Source organism: Prinia subflava, chromosome 12, assembly GCF_021018805.1.
Source record: "Prinia subflava isolate CZ2003 ecotype Zambia chromosome 12, Cam_Psub_1.2, whole genome shotgun sequence".
Classification (NCBI taxonomy): domain Eukaryota; kingdom Metazoa; phylum Chordata; class Aves; order Passeriformes; family Cisticolidae; genus Prinia; species Prinia subflava.
This window is the reverse complement of record NC_086258.1, coordinates 12,586,249-12,605,368: the sequence shown is the minus strand read 5'-3', so window position 1 is coordinate 12,605,368 and position 19,120 is coordinate 12,586,249. Positions and strand designations below refer to the sequence as shown.

At 56.5% G+C, this 19,120-nt stretch overlaps 1 protein-coding gene across 1 annotated transcript in view; it reads right to left on the bottom strand.

Annotated features, from left to right (window-relative positions):
• SLC39A11 (solute carrier family 39 member 11) overlaps nt 1-19,120 on the bottom strand; it is a 54,009-nt gene that overhangs the window by 17,274 nt on the left and 17,615 nt on the right. Inside the window, 2 exon segments of the mRNA XM_063409492.1 lie at nt 3,093-3,263; nt 18,627-18,750. Of these exon segments, the coding sequence (XP_063265562.1) occupies nt 3,093-3,263; nt 18,627-18,750 (295 nt within the window).

Genomic DNA, 19,120 nt, shown 5'->3' with positions numbered 1-19,120 from the left:
CTCAATTTCAAGAGCCCCACGAAGAAAACCCCATCATCCCAAACGAATGTTCCCGGCCTTTTAATGGATCTGGGAGAATATTCATACAAATAATCAGCGCTGCTGGTAATTGAGATGCAATCTGGCACTCATTGCCCTTCCCTCGGGAGCCCAGAGCAGGGAGCGCCTGTCCCGGGGGGACAAATCCAATCAATTCGTGCTAATGACAAAGCAGCCAGCCTGGAAATCACCTCCCTTCCCAGGAACTGCAATCTGCCAGCACAGCACGGGAGCCGTGCACAGCCCCCTCCCCTCGCCCTGAACCCACACCAGGAGCAGCCCTGGGCACGGGGCTCAGCCCTGCCCGACCCTCGTGGGGCTGGCTTGAGGTTTAAAAAGCTGCAGAGTGCAGAATTCCACCTGGGAAGAGCATGGAGTCAGCCACAAGGGCTTGAGAGAGCTCACCTGGGGGTGTCAGACCCCATGGAACAAGTACAAACACCCCTGGGTGCTGGGGGAGCTCACCTGGGAGGTGTCAGACCCCATGGAACAGGTACAAACCCACCTGGGGAGCTCAGCTGGTGATGTCAGACCACATGGGTGAGGTACAAACCCACCTGGGGGTGTCAGACCCATGGATCAGGTACAAACCCTCTTAGGGAGCTCACCTGGGGGTGTCAGACCCCATGGATCAGGTACAAACCCATCTGGGGGTGTCAGACCCCATGGATCAGGTACAAACCCCCCTGGGGGTGTCAGACCCCATGGATCAGGTACAAATCCCCTTAGGGAGCTCACCGGGGGGTGTCAGACCACATGGGTGAGGTACAAACCCACCTGGGGGTGTCAGACCCCGTGGAACAGGTACAAACCCACCTGGGGGTGTCAGACCCCATGGAACAGGTACAAACCCCCCTGGGGGTGTCAGACCCCACAGATCAGGTACAAACCCCCCTGGGGGTGTCAGACCGCATGGAACAGGTACAAACCCACCTGGGGGTGTCAGACCCCGTGGAACAGGTACAAACCCACCTGGGGGTGTCAGACCCCATGGATCAGGTACAAATCCCCTTAGGGAGCTCACCAGGGGGTGTCAGACCCCGTGGAACAGGTACAAACACCCCTGGGTGCTGGGGGAACTCACCTGGGAGGTTCAAACCCCATGGAACAGGTACAAACCCCCCTGGGGGTGTCAGACCCCATGGATCAGGTACAAACCCTCTTAGGGAGCTCACCTGGGGGTGTCAGACCCCGTGGAACAGGTACAAACCCCCCTGGGTGCTGGGGGAGCTCACCTGGGAGGTTCAGCAGCCGTGGGGGAGCCCCTGGAATGAGGCAGCAGCGCCTCCCCTGAGCTGGGAGCAGGGCAGAGCCCTCCAGAGCATCCCTGGAGCTTCCCGGGATCCCTGGCCAGGGCCCCACCCTGGCAGCCTCCCCTCCCCTCCCCTCCCCTCCCCTCCCTCCCCTCCCCTCCCCTCTCCTCCCCTCCCTGGCAGCACAAAGGGAAAGGCTGCTCAGCTCACACCTCGCTAATTGTTATTTGTGGTACACCAGTAACATTTTAATTAATCCGAACTCTTCAGCATAACAGCCACCCAAGGTACAAAGCTAAACCAGAATAAACAGGGCCTGATTAAATGCATAATTAATGTTCTGCTAAACCCGGCACGTATGAATATTAATTAGCAGGAAGAGCCTGCAGTTTGGCATCTCCTGTCATTATCAATTTCTCCTTTCCATTGGCATTCCCGGCGTTGGAACAATCACCCAGCCCTTCCTCCAGGAGCACGGGGTGGCTGTGGGAGGCCGGCCTGGGGCTCCCATCCTCTCCCTGCAGCACCTGGAGCTGAACTACGGCACCCAAATCGTCCCCCTCGGATTAATTAATCCCCTCGAATTAACTGAGAGAAGAGGGACGAGGAGCGAGCAATGTTTTGCTGCTGCTGACAAACCAGAGCAGGTCAGTGCCCAGAACAGCTCTGCTGGTGATGCAAGAGGAGCAGCAAATCATTAACGGCCAGCTTCTTATCAGGATAACCCAGCCAGGGGGGCACCAGGAGCACCCAAAGGTGCCCACAGCCAGCTGGGAGGGGGCAGTTCCCACCCCAGGAGCACCCAAAGGTGCCCACGGCCAGCTGGGAGGGGGCTGTTCCCAGCCCAGGAGCACCCAAGGGTGCTCACAGCCAGCTGGGAGGGGGCAGTTCCTGCTCCAGGAGCACCCAAAGGTGCCCACGGCCAGCTGGGAGGAGGCAGTTCCCGCTCCAGGAGCACCCAAGGGTGCCCACAGCCAGCTGGGAGGAGGCAGTTCTCGCCCCTGGAGCACCCAAGGGTGCTCACAGCCAGCTGGGAGGAGGCAGTTCTCGCCCCTGGAGCACCCAAAGGTGCCCACGGCCAGCTGGGAGGAGGCAGTTCTCGCCCCTGGAGCACCCAAGGGTGCTGGCAGCCAGCTGGGAGGAGGCAGTTCCCAGCCCAGGAGCGGGGCTGGCAGGGGCCGGGCTGCAGCTGCCGCGGGCCCCCCGAGCCCCCTCCCCACGGCGGGGCTGGGCCAGGGCCTGACGCGGGAGGGGATCGTGCCCAGAGGCACCACGGGACAGAGACAGGGACGGGGACAGGGACAGCGACAGGACAGGGACAGGGACAGGGACAGGGACAGGGACAGGGACAGGGACAGGGACGGGGACAGGGACAGCGACAGGACAGGGACAGGGACAGGGACAGGGACAGGGACAGGGACGGGGACGGGGACAGGGACAGCGACAGGACAGGGACAGGGACAGGGACAGGGACAGGGACGGGGACAGGGACGGCGACAGGGACAGGGCCAGCGACAGGGACAGGGACAGGGACAGCGACAGCGACAGGGACAGGGACGGAGACGGGGATGGGGACGGGGACACGGGGACACGGACGGGGACGGGGAGGGGGACAGGGACGGGGACAGGGACAGGAGCAGGGACAGGGGCGGGGACGGAGACAGGGGCAGGGACAGGGACAGGGACAGGGACAGGGACAGGGACAGGGACAGGGACAGGGACAGGGACAGGAGCAGGGACAGCGACAGCGACAGCGACAGCGACAGGAGCGGGACCCGAGCGATGCGCCCGGGGGCTCACCTGGGATGTTGTGGATGGTGATGGCCAGGATCAGCAGCGCGATCCTCCTCCAGCTGCTGCTCCCGGCGCCGCCGGGCCCGGCCCGGGGCGCGGGCGGGCTCTCGGGCACCGGCGGCCCCGCTCCCCGCCGCCGCTGGTAGGGCTGGAAGGGCTCCCCGTTCTCAGCCTTGTCTGGGGACACAGAGCACCGGGGTCAGCCAAGGAGGGGACAGGGAACAACACCCAGGTCAGCTTCATTCCTCTCCAAGCCCCAAACACCCTCCCTATTCCCTGCAGCTGGAATTCTGCGCTCTGGCTGTCCCAGGAAAAGCAGGAGAGTTGAAACGCTCGGGCTGAGCCTTGTCTGGGCACGGGGAAGGGGAGAAGGAACAATTTCCCAAAGAGAACAGCCCAGCCCAGCTCTGTCACTGCACTGCCACCTCCTCGGGTGCTCACTTCTGTCAGATACCTCCTTAATGGTTATTTTATATTTCATATTTCGGTTTTAATTAGTCTGCTTGGTTCAACTGGGGGGGGAATGATGAAAATTTGCCTTTTCTGGGGAGATCTGAAGCCCCTCCAAGGGCTGCGGTGACAAAGGATGGGGGGGACGCCACAGGGGTGAGGAAAACAGGGAAAAACGCGTGGAAATGGAAGAGAATTGGCACAGCTTTTCCAGGGAAAGTGCTGAGGAGGGGCAGCTCGAACACAGAATCACCTCTCCTATAAACGATCCCTGGATTAGCCAGGGATAAAGGCAGCAGCACCAAAGGCAGGGAGACAATCCCAGCATCGTTTTCAGAGCGGTGTCACACACAGAGCCCGCTCAAGGGGCCGGCTCTGCTGCCAATCCCCGCTGGAAAAGAGGATAAAAAGGAGAGGATAATTACAGAGCAGCGATGGCACCGCTGCCAGCTCGGGCCAGCCTCACACCCGGAGCATTCCCAGCTGGAAACGCGGGGCTGGGGGAACAAAACAGCCCTGAGGGATAAGCACGGGCTTGGCTGGCGATCAGGAAAGCCTCAATGGCAAATTGGAGTGGAGATAAGAGCAGAACAAGGGCCGGGCTGTGAAGAAGAGCTGACACCACAGCCAGGCTGCTCCCACAGCCGTGCCAAGACAATTAGGTGGCAAACAACTCTCCGTGCCACGGACATTATTTTAAATCTTGTTCACAAAAAGTCCTTTAGATATTCCACTCGATTTATCATTATTGAATTTCTTAGTAAAGCTGCGGGGCAAGGATTCTGCCAAAAGTTTAATTACATATGTGCAGCCTGCTGCATTTTTCATATCCTCTGCAGCCAGCGCTGGAGAAAAGATAAATGGCTTTGAGCGTGGCTTAAACTGCTGCTGGAGTGAAAAAACCAACTGGCTCCTTATCAGCATGTGAAATGGCTTTTTATTTTTGATTATTTCTTAATGAAAACTGTTTGCATTAGCCGTGAGCTCAGCTTTGGTGCACAAACAGCGCCAGGCTCTGTTGACTCTGGGCTCCAAAGCCCCGCTCCGCTCCCAAATCCAACCCCGTGCAGCTCTCTGGTTTTGCAGAGCCCTTCTGCTCCTCCCCACTTAGGCCTGGCTTTAAGCCCTGCAGTTCAGAGTGCTCCGGGCTGCCCAAACTCCCCCTGGCACAGCTCTGGAGCCCTGCAGCCCCTCTGAGGGGTTTAGGACCCGGGTTAGTCCCGGCTTAGCTGTAAAAGCCCTGCAGACAGCCCGGGGGCAGGAGGGGCTGGCACCCTCTGGCACAGGCTCCTTCTCCAGGCACCATCCCAACACCTCCGCTCTCCCTGCTGGAAGAAACTCACCCAGGACAATCTGGAGCTTCCCTGGGAGCTGGAAGGAAAAGCATTCCCAGCTCCAACCCCTCCTCTGCAGCCTTCCCCCGTCCATTTCCCCATCCCACCCTCACCAGGAAGGGCTCTGGAGAGATCTCCAGGCTCGGGGGCTCTGGGAATTCCTCCCTCAGCTGCACTTCCAAGGCTGAGCCTCCTCCCCTGCTCCCATCTCCGAGGTGTGGGAGAAGGGGAGGCAGTGCCAAGCACGGATGCATCACAGGCTTATTAAAATCCGTAATTAACTGCTGCTCCCTGGCTGTTTGGGGGAATTATTTGGTGTTGAGGATACAGGAAAGGCAGAAGAGGCTCACACGTTCTCCTGTTGTGCAATTCCAATTCCAGCAGAGCGGCTGCTCCGAGCTCAGGGAACACCGGGAGGGAGCAGCAGAGCAGCACAAACCTGCCCCAAATTCCCTCCCGAGCCCCAAAAACCCTCCTGATTCCCTGCAGCTGGAATTCGGGGTTCCTGCTGCCCCAGGAAAAGCAGGAGAGCTGAACAGCTCGGACTGCCTGGGCAGGGGGAAGGGGAGAAGGAACAATTTCCCAAAGAGAACGCCAACGCCTCGGCTTCCCCTGGTTTGAAACCTTTTCCCAAGGATTACTGGCAGCCTTGTCTCCCCTCAGCTTTCCCTGGATTCAGAGGCTTTCCCAAGGAATTCTGGCAGCTCTGGGGGCTGAAGCCATCGGTGCCACTGCCCTCCAAGTGCCCCTCCATGGCCAAAGCCGTTCCCTGCTGCCATCCCCTCCTCCAGCCTTCCCCACATCCTTGTTTTCCTCATCCTCTTCCCACTGCAGGAGGAATTCCAGGAGCGCAGCAGGGCCTGGATGCCGAGGAGCAGATGGGTGTTAGGGAGCATCTGCTGCCACCCGGGAAACGCTGCTCTTATCTCCCACCTCCAGAAGAGGGTTTAATTACTGCCAGTAATTAAGCACGGCACGTCCTGGGGGATGGCTGCATCCCAGGGGCTCCCAGGCAGGTGAAATCCTGGGATCCTGACCTGTGGCAGGTCTGACAGCACAGAAGGAAACTGCCAGGGAAAAGCTGGGAATGAGCCCCCAAAGCTGGGCAGACCCAGCTCTTGGGAAGTTTATACTCCAGCAACAAAAAATGCTGGAAAAGAGGCTCCCTGGAGCTGCCCAACTATGGTCAAAATCAGGATTTCTTTTTAAAAATAGCTTTTATTTACTGCTAGGAAGGCTCAGGGTGCTTGAGCAGAGAGCACAGGCTTCCCATGCTCCAGAGCCCCGGGATGCAGTGGGAATGGGATGCTCTGTGCAGGGAGTGTGAGTGCAGCCCCACCCTGCAGCCCCCACACAGAATAAACTCCTTTTCCAACATTCCTGCAGGTCCAGGAGGCTTCCAGAGGAGGAGAAACAGAGACCCAGGGTCTGTCAGGGGCCTTCACCCAGCACAGGAGCTCCCAGAACAGGCTGCACTCACTCCCTCTGGCTCCCATGGGTTATTCCCGGGGTCTGGCCGGAGCCTCAGCCCCATCCTGCACCCAGCTGGGGTCCCAAACACAGGGAGAACAACACCCAAAGCCCTCCTGAGAGGCACTCGGGGCACAACACCCAAATCCACCTCAAAAAATCACCCAGAGCTCAACACCCAAATCTACCTCAAAAAATCACCCAGAGCCAACACCCAAATCCACCTCAAAAAATCAACCAGGGCTCAACACCCAAATCCACCTCAAAAAATCACCCAGAGCTCAACACCCAAATCCCACCTCAAAAAATCACCCAGAGCTCAACACCCAAATTCCTCCTCAAAAAAAAATCACCCAGAGCTCAACACCCAAATCCACCTCAAAAAATCACCCAGGGCTCAACACCCAAATCCCACCTCAAAAAATCAACCAGAGCTTGATCCCAAAGCCCCTCCACAAACATCAACCAGAGCACGACACCCAAATCCCAGCTCAAAAAAATCACTCAGAGCTCAACAAATCCTATCCCAAACCAGCTCAACACTCAAATCTCACCTCAGCAATTACTCAGAGCATGACACCCAAATCCCACCTCAAACATCACTGAGAGTTTGACCCCAAATTCCTCCTCACACCTGAGCCAGAGCCAAATCCCTCCTGAATGGCACTTGGAGCACAGCACCCAAATCCCACCTCAGAAAAATCACTCAGAGCCAACACCCAAACCCCAACACCCAAATCCCACCCCAAACACCACTCCAGGAACAATCCAGCCCCAAAAGAACCCCAGAATCTTCCAACACCCCCCCAGCCCTGGGTGGGGGGAATGTCCCTGGCAAGGCACAGGAGCTCAGGGTGCCACCAGGGCAGCTCCCAGTGAGGGACCCAAGCCCCGGGGTGACCCAGCACGAGGTGACAGCACGAGGTGACAGCACGAGGTGCTGCTGCTCCCTGGGGTGCTGGCAGCACTCAGCTCTGATCCCCAAACCCTCCCTGCCCTCCCAGCCCCGTGCTCAGGGATCAATTCCAGGCACCACCCTCGGTGTCACTGCGTGCACCAGGTCCTTTCAAGCAATGAATTCCTGCTCCCTTCCAGGAGCTCCTGACAGAGCTCCCAGCAGATGCAGCTGAGTCATTCCATGCTGGAATTTTACACATCCCGGTTAATTTGATCGCTTCGTTCCCGAGGGCTGAGCCAGGCTGGCAGCCCTGGCAGGGAGCAGGGACAGGGAGAGCCTCAGCCCCACGGGGAAGGAAAAGTGGGATTTTATGGGAGCTGGGAAGGAAGCAGGCAGCACCAGGCGGGGCAGGGGGTTGGTGCTGCTCCCCCTGAGCAGCCCCAAAGGGTGGCAGAACCCTCTCCTGCCATTCCCAAATCATTCTGCCAGACCCAAATGGACCCTGCCATTCCCAAATGGATCCTGATATTCCCAAATTATTCTGCCAGTCCCTCAGGACCCTGCCATTCCCAAAGGACCCTGCCATTCCCTCAGGATCTGCCATTCCCAAATGACCCTGCCATTCCCTCAGGATCTGCTATTCCCAAATGGACCCTGCCATTCCCTCAGGATCTGCCATTCCCTCAGGACCCTGCCATTCCCAAATCATCCTGCCATTCCCTCAGGACCCTGCCATTCCCAAATGACCCTGCCATTCCCTCAGGATCTGCCATTCCCAAATAGACCCTGCCATTCCCAAATCATCCTGCCAGTCCCAAATGGATCCTGATATTCCCAAATGAACCCTGCCATTCCCAAATGAACCCTGCCATTCCCTCAGGATCTGCCATTCCCACAGGATCTGCCATTCCCTCAGGATCTGCCATTCCCACAGGATCTGCCATTCCCTCAGGATCTCCCACCACACCAGCCCCCCAGGGACCCCCGCACACACCCCCGCTGTGCCCCTGCCCAGGGGCTCTGGCACTGCCCCCCAGCCCTGATTTAATCCATTTATTGCCCCGCTGCTCCCTGTGCCCTCCCCTCCCTCCTGCCCGTGTCCTCTCGAGCTGAACTTTGGAAATGCAGGGAGCAGGAGCTGGGGCTGGCACAGGAGCAGGCAGCAGGACAAGCACAGCCCCGGGTGCTGGAGCCCAGAGCAGGACCGTGCTTATTCCCACTGGGATTTCACCATTTCCTTACAGCAGCTCCATCCCTGCTCTCCACAATTCCTCTCATCCTTTCCTCCTGGCATTCCCCCTAGCCAAAGTCACCCGCTGCCCCTTTCATTTCAAAAAGGCACAGGGGATTCAGCTGGAAAAACTCTCTTTGCACGTTAATTAAATTCATTTTAAAATGAAAAGAAATTAATAAAAACATTAGGTCCCAGAGGCTGAAATAGAGATGGGAGTGACCAATGGAGTGGTGCCCACAATTATGGAATGGTTTGGATGGGAAGAGACCTCAAAGCTCATCCAGTTCCACAGGGACACATTCCAATACCCCAGGCTGCTCCAAGCCCCGTCCAGCCCAGCCCTGGAAACTCCCAGGGATCCAGGGGCAGCCACAGAAATCTGGGAATTCCATCCCAGGGTCTCCCAGCCAGGAATTCCTTGCCAAGATCCCATCCAGCCCTGCCCTAACTCCTCCCTGCACAGCAGCTTTGTGCAAGCCAGTTCCTAGAAGGAATTCCTGCAGTCCCAGCCTGCGTTTGCTGCTCGGCAGCTCCCAGTGCTCGGGGAAAATCCACATCTGGGGAGACACATCTGGGGAGACACATCTGGAGAGACACATCTGGAGCTGCCATCCTCATCCCCCACCCAGCCCAGGGAAACAGCAGCAGCTCCCCCAGCAGGGCCCAGCACACGCCCGGGGAAAGGGGCCCCTCCCAGAGCTGGGAAAATAAAATAAGGAATCGATTCCTGGGGAAAATAAATAAAGTGCTCCTTTGTCCTCAGCCCTTGGACTCACAAAATCAATCCCAGCTCCCTCTGGAGGGACAAACAGATTGGATTTTTGCCTGTTCTCCAGGAATGACCGAGGCTGCTTCCAGGAGCACGATCCATCATCCAGGCAGGATTGGGAATGGGAATGGGACACCCTGGGGGTACCACAGCCCCTGAAGGAATCCCACACACCCCCTTGAGCCACACGGGATCGCATCCCAGCAGAAAATCGGATTTTTGCACACAAATTGGGTTTCCAAGGGATTGTGGGATGGGAAGAGACCAGGACAGCCTGGAGAGGAGCCGGTGTGGGATCCCAACAAATCCCACTGTGGGATATTAAACATCACATCCCTGAATCCCCCACAGAGGGACTGGATCCCAACAAATCCTTCCCATGGGATATTAAACATCACATCCCTGAATCCCTCACAGAGGGACTGGATCCCAACAAATCCCACTGTGGGATATTAAACATCACATCCCTGAATCCCCCACAGAGGGGCTGCATCCCAACAAATCCTTCCCATGGGATATTAAACATCACATCCCTGAATCCCCCAGAGAGGGACTGGATCCCAACAAATCCCACTGTGGGATATTAAACATCACATCCCTGAATCCCCCACAGAGGGACTGCATCCCAACAAATCCCAGGGGGGAGAGCAGGAGATTCCCCATCTCCCACTCCAGGGGAGCAGGAGGAACCTGCAGCAGGAAAACACCGACAGGGGGAGAAATGTGTTTGAAGAGAGAACAGAGCCTCCCCCATTCCTGCCAGGATCCCGCATTTATTCCGAGAGCAGCTCCCTCCAGCCCTGTTCAATGTTTCATGTTCCTATTTTAGGGATGAAAAGCAGCGAAGCAGAGCCAGGGCTGGCAGTGACGTGGCCAAAGGGAGGATTTGGGAAGGCTCAGGGCCTGGGGTTTTTCCTTCCAGCAGCTCTGATTCCTGGGATGAACAGCTCTGGAATGGGAACTCCTGTCTGTGGCAGGAGGGGCAGGCTGTGGCTCCAGCCCAGCAATCCAGGGTGGCTCCAGCAGCGTTCCCTGCATCCCTGCAGGAAGGACACGGCACCTTCCAGGGCTGGGACAGCTCCTGTCCCCACAGAGGAGACACAAACCATGCCCAGCATCATCCTCATCCCAATCCCAGATCCCAAAATGTGCTCCAGGCACGGCCCTGGAGCTGGGGGAGGGAAGCAAACACCACCCCAAAATCCATCCCCAAAAAATGGGATCTGAACCATCCCTGGAGGTTATGGAGCTGGGGGAGGGCAGCCAACATCACCCCAAAATCCATCCCATAAAAAACCAGGATCTGAACCATCCCTGGGGTTTAGGGCAGAAGGAGCTGGGTTCTTTTTTCTCCTCAGAATCCAAATGGAAGTCCCTGAGGCCGAGGTGGGAATGCAGGGATGACTCAGCTGGGAAGAACACACGGAAAAAAAAATCCTCCTCTTTCCCTTTGCCTCGTGTGCTTCCATAAAGGATCCCTGCAGCCTTCAGCTGCCCTTGCATGGAAATCCCCTTTCCATGGGGCACTCAGTGCAAACCCCCCAGCCCCACTGAATTAAAGAGGAATTTCAGTGCAAACCCCCCAGCACCATTGAATTAAAGAGGAATTTCAGTGCAAACCCCCAGCCCCACTGAATTTAAGAGGAATTTCAGTGCAAACCCCCCAGCCCCACTGAATTAAAGAGGAATTTCAGTGCAAACCCCCAGCCCCACTGAATTAAAGAGGAATTTGAGCACAAATCCACGAGCCCCACTGAATTAAAGAACAATTAGACACTAAACCCACCCCAGTCCCACTGATTTAAAGGGCAATTATGACCTAAACCTGGCTTTTAGCTCAACAATCAATAATTGTATCTGGGAGAGCATCCTGGTGGGAGGGGGGAGGAGCTAAGCCATCGATTTTTAGGGAAAAGCCATATTCCATCATCCTGTGCCATATACCACGTGCAAGGCCATAAAAGAGACACGAACAACGTGCTCAGGACACCGGGAGCTGCCAGGAGAAAAACCTGTGGAAGTGGAAATCAGGTGGGAAGGAAATCACAGCACAGATCACAGCAGGGAGAGGGAACCTGCTCCTGCAAAAAAATAAAAATATTCCAGGTTCAGGGAGGAAAAGGGATCCCAGCTCCTGCAGGAGGAAAAAGGATCCCAGACCCTGGAGGAGGAAAAAGGATCCCAGATCCTGCAGGAGGCGGAAAAGATCCCAGATCCTGCGGGAGGAAAAAGGATCCCAGATCCTGGAGGAGGAGGAAAAGATCCCAGTTCCTGCAGGAGGAAAAGGGATCCCAGCTCCTGCAGGAGGAAAAAGGATCCCAGATCCTGCAGGAGGAAAAAGGATTCCAGATCCTGGAGGAGAAGAAAAAGGATCCCAGCTCCCAAAGAGGGAAAAAAGATCCCAGCTGCAGGGAGGGTGAGCCCTGCCCCAGCAGCTGCCAGCCCCTGGCCCCAGCTCTGGCTCAAGCTGGAGTTAAACTGGTGTGTGAGGCAAAACCAGCTGGGAGACCTCACCCCAAATCCCAGCCAAGACTGGAATTTATCCATTTTCCCAGGGCAGAGGGAAATTCATCCATTTCTGAGCTCCACAAAGAGCCCAGGGCTGCTCAGGAGCCCCTTGTGCAGCCTTGCCAAGACCCCAGGAGCTTTTAGGGAATAAAAGCCCCTGAACCCCTCTGTGCACCCCAAGGCTGAGGAGGTTTGGGGGGCTCAGAGCTGAGGAAGCAGAGCCAGGGTGGTCCCAGCACCCAAACCAGCACCAGGAGGAGTCAAAATCCCAAAGCAGCTCCAGCTTTTTTGGACCTAAACGTGTCCCTGGGGTGACACTGCAGGGAAGGGAACAGGACACCTGGCAGAGCACTCCTGTGCTCTTAAATATTGAAATATTGCTGTTCCTGTCTGCAGGGCGTGGCCAAACCTCTCCACACACCCCCAGCACCTCCGGAGCACCTCAGGGCCCCCCACAGCCGCATTTTGGGGTCACTGCCAGCCCATTTCCCACCCCACAGCTCCTCTGCCTGCTCACAGCTGGGCAGGGCCTTTCCACAGCCTGCACTGCCCTTCACCAGGCTGTGGAGTTGGAATCTGGGGAATAACCCCTTTTTCCTGGCTGCATTTGCTCCCTCGCCCCCAGAGCAGGCTCCCCACACCTCACAGCTCCCCCAAACCCTCCTCAGGGTGACTCCAAATCATCCCCATCCCCACCCAGCTCCAGCAAATAAATGAATTCCTGTGCTGGCTGAACAGAGCCAAAACCAAGCTCCACTCCAGGGGCTGCAGCAAAACCAATTGTTGCTTTGGTTTAATAAACCTTGAAATTCCAGCGTTTCCCCAGAGCAGCTGCACTGGAGTTTCTCCCGAGATCTGCTCGTGCTAATCCCTCTCCCAGCCCCTGCAGAGGGGCTGGGGCAGGATTCCAGCCCTGGTGCTGATTTCAGTCCTCAGCTGCTCCCACGCCAGCCTGGGAAGGCGGAGGGGATGCAGACACATCCCTGGAGAGGTTTTTCCTGAAATCAGGGGGGTCTGTGGAGGGCTGGTGGCACAGCAGCGGTGCCACACCTGCCTGTGCCACTGTCACCCCCTGCAGCACACACTGATGTGTTCACTGACCTCGGCAGCAGCTGGGAAAACATCAATTTTTAATGCGTGTTCCTTCCTACAGAAGTGCTTCACCCTCTGCAGCAGGCTGGAACTTTCCCCCTCGCAGGCAAGCAAGACAAGAAGCTGCACTTCAGCTGTTCTCCAGACACCACAGGTCACATTTCCCTTCAGAACAGATTTTTAAAATGCAAAATATCTCCCATTCACGTCAGCCTGAAATCCTCTGCTCTTCAGGAGCTCTGACATTTTGATCTAGGTAATAAACCGGTTATCCTATGAGGAAAAAGTAAACTAGAAAAGTTACTACTGAATAAGTTCACCTTTGAATTTTGTGTCTGTTTGGAGCATTTTATAGTCTGCTTAAATCAATTAACATCTAGGAGCCACCAGGGCATGGAGAGGAGTCTCTGGGGAATTTATCTCATCCAGCATTAAACTGACTGGAAGTGCAGCCAGGAAATTAAACCTTGATAAAAGCACAGGGAATTTAGGTTCCACTTGGGAAAAGGCTGCTCTGAGTGGCCACAAGCCCCCCAAAAAATCTCCCTGCAGCTCCCAGAGCCTCCCCAGCTCATCAGCCCGAGTTTACCCAGGCTCCTGGGGGAACAAATCCCCCTGGAGGAACAAATCCCCCTGGAGGAACAAATCCCCCTGGAATTAAAGATTGGCTGCAGAGCATTTCCCACCCCCAGAGCCCCTGGGCACAGCACAGCTCACCCAGAGCCAGGTTTTCACTGGAAGGCCACAGGCTGGCATTTCCTGAGGGATCAGGCTGCAAATCCTGAAGGTTTCCACCCAGAATAAACTGCTGGGCCCCCAAGAAGCAGAGGGACAGCAAACACCAGGTGGCTTCTGGCCCTGCAGAGCCAAAATTGCTGATCCCAGGAGCGAGGCAGGGACTGGAACGCTGGGGATACTTCATCAGGCACTTCATCACTCCAGCAGGAATGATGTGCCCCCTTTCCATTTATTTCCTTGGAGCCCTGGGTCCATAAATCCACATTCAGCCCGGACTATAAAAGCCAAGCACAGAGCCCAGGCTGGCAGGGACAGTCAATAACCATTTGAAACGCTCCAGAAAGGGGCAGCAGGATGGTTTTTAATCAATACAGACACTGCCACGGGCATTCATCACCCGGGTGCCTCTGGGGCCTCCCAGGATTGATGTTCAGGGGAAGGAGCACGGTGTGAACGTGGCAGAGCCAGCACAGGCACAGCTGGGGTGGTGCAAAGCTGTGGACAGCCCCTCTTTGGGCAGCAGTTTTGTGTTGTGGAGGTCACAAGGGCTGAGTGAAGCTTCTGGATGCACTCAGGAGGCTTTGGATGAATAACCCTGATCAATCCCCAGGGTTTGGATCCATCATTTCCCCCTCACAGCTCAGGGAAAGGGGAATGAGGAGAAAATGCCCAGCAAGCTGCCCATGCTCCTGGGCAGGTTCTCCCCTCAGCACAGAGCAGGGCAAAGAAAGCTGGGACAGGGCTGCACTTCCTCAAACCAGGTGGTCCATCCAGAAAAAACAGGGAAAAAGGGGAATTTTTTGGCTCTAAGGGCAAGCCCCACTGCTGTGCTGCCTCCAGCATCAGGGCCAAGCTGAAATTCAGCTCCTGCTCTCTTTGTGTTGGCTCCCAGGGGGTTTTGGTCTCCTCTGCCCAGCTCACTTCAGTGCACTGATAAAAAGAGATGCTCCACGAGCAGCTCCTGCTTCCTCTCCTGTGCAGCCCCCTCGGGCAGCCCTGGGGCACGGAAACTTCCTTTGGAGGGGAAAAATACAGGAAAAAAATGGGAAGAATGAGCTTAGGAAGGGGGTGATGCTGCTGAAAGGGGCCCAGCAGGGCTGGCCCTGGGGTGTCCCCAGCCAAATCCACACCTGGGCCTCGGATTTGATGCAGCAGCTGCAATTTCAGGGGAAAAAACCCAATTCCTGCGTGATGAGGTTTCTGTGTGGGGCCCCCAGAGCTGCCAGCTCATTGAAGTAACGAGTTTAACAAAATTTAATTCCTCACAGCGGCTGCTGTGAACACGGGGTCGTTTTTCTGGCTAATAAATCCACGTGTGTCTGCTCCCTGAGCAGCCAGGAGGGGATGCCAGGGCAGCATTCCCTAAATCCCAGCCCAGCAAAAGGAACTGAGGCACTCCAGTCAACGCTGACCCCCCTCAGTAACACCGGGGACCCCCCTCCTGCAGCCACCAGGGCAGCAGGGAAGGGAAATTGGAAATGATCCACTCGATCCATGGGCAGGAACACCATGGACACTCCCAGGGATCCAGGGGCAGCCACAGCTCCTCTGGGAATTCCATCCCAGCCCCTCCCCACCCTCCCAGGGAAGGATTTTGTCCTCCCAGGGATGGATTTTGTCCTCCCAGGGATGGATTTTGTCCTCCCAGGGATGGATTTTGTCCTCCCAGGGATGGATTTCTCCTGAACATCAATCCCAACCCACTCCCTGTCAGCCTGAAGCTGCTCCTCCTCGTCCTGTCACTCCCCACTCCTGTAAATTCTCTCTCCAGGGGACAGACACAGCCCTGGCTCTGGGGTGGGCGATGCCCCTGGTGCTTCCTCAGACACGGATTTGGAGTTCAGCAGCCAGCACAGGAATTCCCACTGCCCTCCTGATGCCTTTTGAGTTTTCCCTGTATTCCAGACCCTGTGCTGCCCCTGCAGCTGCAATTGGACAATTCAACCCCAAAGTGCAAACGGAGCAAAACTGATCCAAGGGTGAGCCCTGGGCAGCGTTTGTCCATTTGGGACCATTTTGGGTCCCCCTTGGGTGCAGCCCTGGCCAGGCTCTTGTCCTGCCCAAGGTGGATCCTCAAGGCCTTTCAATAAATCTCTGCTTTATTCTGCAGCTCTGCCCAGGCTCTGCTCCAGCCCTGCCCTCCCAAGGGATCACCTGGAGCCGTGCCGGGCACTGAGCTGCTCCTGCCTGGGCACCAAAGGGCTCTTTGGGCTCTTTGGGGTTTATCCAGCTTTTCACCCCCCCTGCCATGCCCTGCTCTGCCCCAGCAGCTCCCAGAGCTCTCCCGGCAGCAGGGGATGCTCCAGGGGGAGGAGGAGGCTGCAGGCTCGGGCTGTGGATCACGGCAGGGGCCGGGCTGAGCCCTGGGCTGTTCCACATCCACCTGCCCCGGTCCCAGCTCGGGTTCCCGGGGCTCTGCCGCCTGCAAATCCTTTCTGGGAACTTCCCCAGAGCACTGCGGGGTCAGGGCTGGCCTCAGCCCCGCCGTGACCCTGCCCCTGCCATCCCCTCTGTGCCCAGCCCCGCGCTGCCCACGGGGAGCAGGGCAGGGGGCACAGCCCACCCAGGGCACTCCTGGGACCCCCGAGGGGCTCCTGCAGCCCCGATCAAACCCCCCCGAGCTCCATCCCCACCTGCTGCAAGCACAGAAATAGAAATTGCAGCCCTTGCCTACCCGGAGCCAGCAGAGACAAGGCTGGAGTCTCTCTCCCTCGGAGTAATTAACGCCTGGTGATTATCCCACTCATCAAGCAGAGTCTAGACAGACTTTTCAGAGCAACTCAGGGTGAATCCACCCCTTCTGCACTTCCCAGGGATACACACACCTTACTCCAGGCACCCACGAGGCACAGGCAGCTTCCAGCAACTCCCAAAAATTCCCATTTCTCTTTCTGGAGAGGGGCTGGAGCAGCCCAGCAAACACAAATAATGGGAACCCAAAGGGATTGGGATGGGATGGGATGGGATGGGATGGGATGGGATGGGATGGGATGGGATGGGATGGGATGGGATGGGATGGGATGGGATGGGATGGGATGGGATGGGATGGGATGGGATGGGATGGGATGGGATGGGATGGGATGGGATGGGAGGGAGCCTAAAGCTCACCCCCCTCCACCCCTGCCAAGGGACACCTTCCACCAGCCCAGGCTGCTCCCAAACGCTGCTGATTGAGGGGAAAAAAGGCAAAATGAAGCTTTTTTCTCCCCCAGGGACAGGTGTAACTCCCACCTTCCCAGGTCTGAAGGATCCTCGTGGCTGGTGACAGCCAGCAGGATGGCAGCTCTGACTGTGAGCACACCCCACAGCCTCCCCCAGCCGGGCTGAAAATGCAAAAAAGGCATAAAAAAGCATTTCCAGCCCCACACAGAGCTCAGACACACGGCAGGGCCCTGGGGGGCTGCAGCTTTCCACAATTCCCATCCCAGCTCCTGCTCCTCACCCCCATCCATCCCCAGGCGCTGAGGCAGAACAAGGCAGCTGCTGCTTTGGGATTTTCCTTTGTTTTCACAGCTTTAGCGATTTAAAAAGATGTAAATATGAAGGAAGGGTCAATGATTCAGCAGTGATTAAGCCTGAAATATTCCACTTAGTACCCATTAGACTTTGAAAACACCCATTATGTTCCCAGAGCTTCCCCGGAGCCCCGGCAGGCTCTGCCCAGCTCTGGGAAGGCCCAGGGAATGTTGTGAAAACACCCGGGTTATTTCAGTAGAGAGAAAGGGGAAAAAAAGGAAAAGACAATAAAAGGATGAATGTGTTGTAGGTTCTTAATACCATTTCCCCAGAGAGAGGAGGAAAAAAAAATAACCAACAAAGCCTAATGGAAATTTTCTATTCCCAAAACCATTTGCACTGTTATTGTCTGCAACTAAAAGGAGATGAGAACATAAAAACCTCGGCAGTTCGAGCTGCTGGGAGCTGTGGGGCTGAGCCCTTCTGCTTTCCCCTGAAAAATCAAATTAAACTGCACCTGAGATGGGGATTTCCCCCTGCAGCTGCCCCCGAGGATGCAAAGCTCCCGCGTGGAGCAGGAAAAGATCCCTCCCATCCCTCTGGAAAAGCCCAGGCTGCAGTCTCAGATCCTGAGGATTTGCAGCACTTCGGGAAAGGTGCAATTAAGCCGTGTGGTTAAATAGGAGCTGATTTAAGAGGGGAGCAGTGCTGCAAAAGGAAGGGCCGTTCCTTCAAATCACTCCGCTCCCAGTCGTGCTGGTGGTGCCTTAAACCACAACTCCAACCAAATAACCAGAGGAATAAAATTAATTTAGAAAATTACATTTGCTTTGTCTCCTGCTGGGAGGAGGAAAAGCCAACAGTGCTCAGGGGACGTGTGCCCACCACACACCCCAAACTCACCCCGGGGGCTGGGGAAGCCCAAAGGAGCCCCAAATTCCTCCTTTAAAATCTGTTTAAGGAGGAAAGAGCTGCCAGCAGGACCTTGTGTTCCTCCCTCTGGCAGCTGGGGCTGGATTGAGCCCCGGGATGAGCAGGGCTGGGGAGGGCAGGAGGGGCAGAGGCAGAGCTGGGAATAACCCGAGGGTTTCACTCCTGCAGCACAGCAGAGAGCTCTGATCAATAATTCATGGCCCAGACAGTGCAAGTGGCTTTGAGAGCTGCAGGAGAAACGGGAGGAAGGGGGAGAGGGAAAAAGGGGAAAAAAAGAGGGAAAAAAAGGAGGGGAAAAAAGGGGGGAAAAAAGGGGGGGGAAAAAGGGGGGAAAAAAAGGGGGGAAAAAAGGGGAAAAAAAGGGGGGAAAATGGGGGAAAAAAGGGGGGAAAAAAGGGGAAAAAAGGGGAAAAAGGGGGGGGAAAAGGGGGGGGAAAAGGGGGGGAAAAAGGGGGGGAAAATGGGGGGAAAAAAGGGGGGAAAAAAAGGGAAAAAAAGGGAAAAAGGAAAAAAAAAAGAAAAAGGGAAAAAGGAAAAAAAAAGAAAAAGGGAAAAAGGGAAAGGGAGGGGCCCTGAGCACGGGCAAACCCCTGGAATTCCGGTGGCAGCCCCGGTGCCAGGCAGGGGCTCTGGGGGTGGTCTATGACAGGATGCTTGCCTGGCTGCAGCCCAGCTCTACCTATCCTGATGGCCAGCTCGCTGTGGGTGCTCCCGAGGTCCCAATCCTGCTTCTCCTTCACTCGCTGCTCGCAGCCCGGGGCCAGGACAGGGCCAGGGAACCCCTGCAAGGCAACACAGACACGTCAGCACATCCCAGAGCTGCCCCCAGCCCCGTCCTCAGGCACCTGGGGTTTGGGATTGACGGGGATGTGACATTCGGGCTCCAAAGGGACCTCCCAGCCCAGCCAGTGCCACCCCTGCCATGGCAGGGACACCTCCCACTGCCCCAGGCTGCTCCAGCCCTGTCCAGGGACACTGCCAGGGGTCCAGGGGCAGCCACAGCTGCTCTGGGAATTCTTTTCCAGGGCCTCCCCAGGCAGGAATTCCTTCCCAGTATCCCACCTCAGTCCTGAGGTTTTTGTCCTGTCCCCACAGGACAAAAGCCTGGGGTGGACAGGAAAGAATCCATATCCCACTCCCATCAGAGAGGGC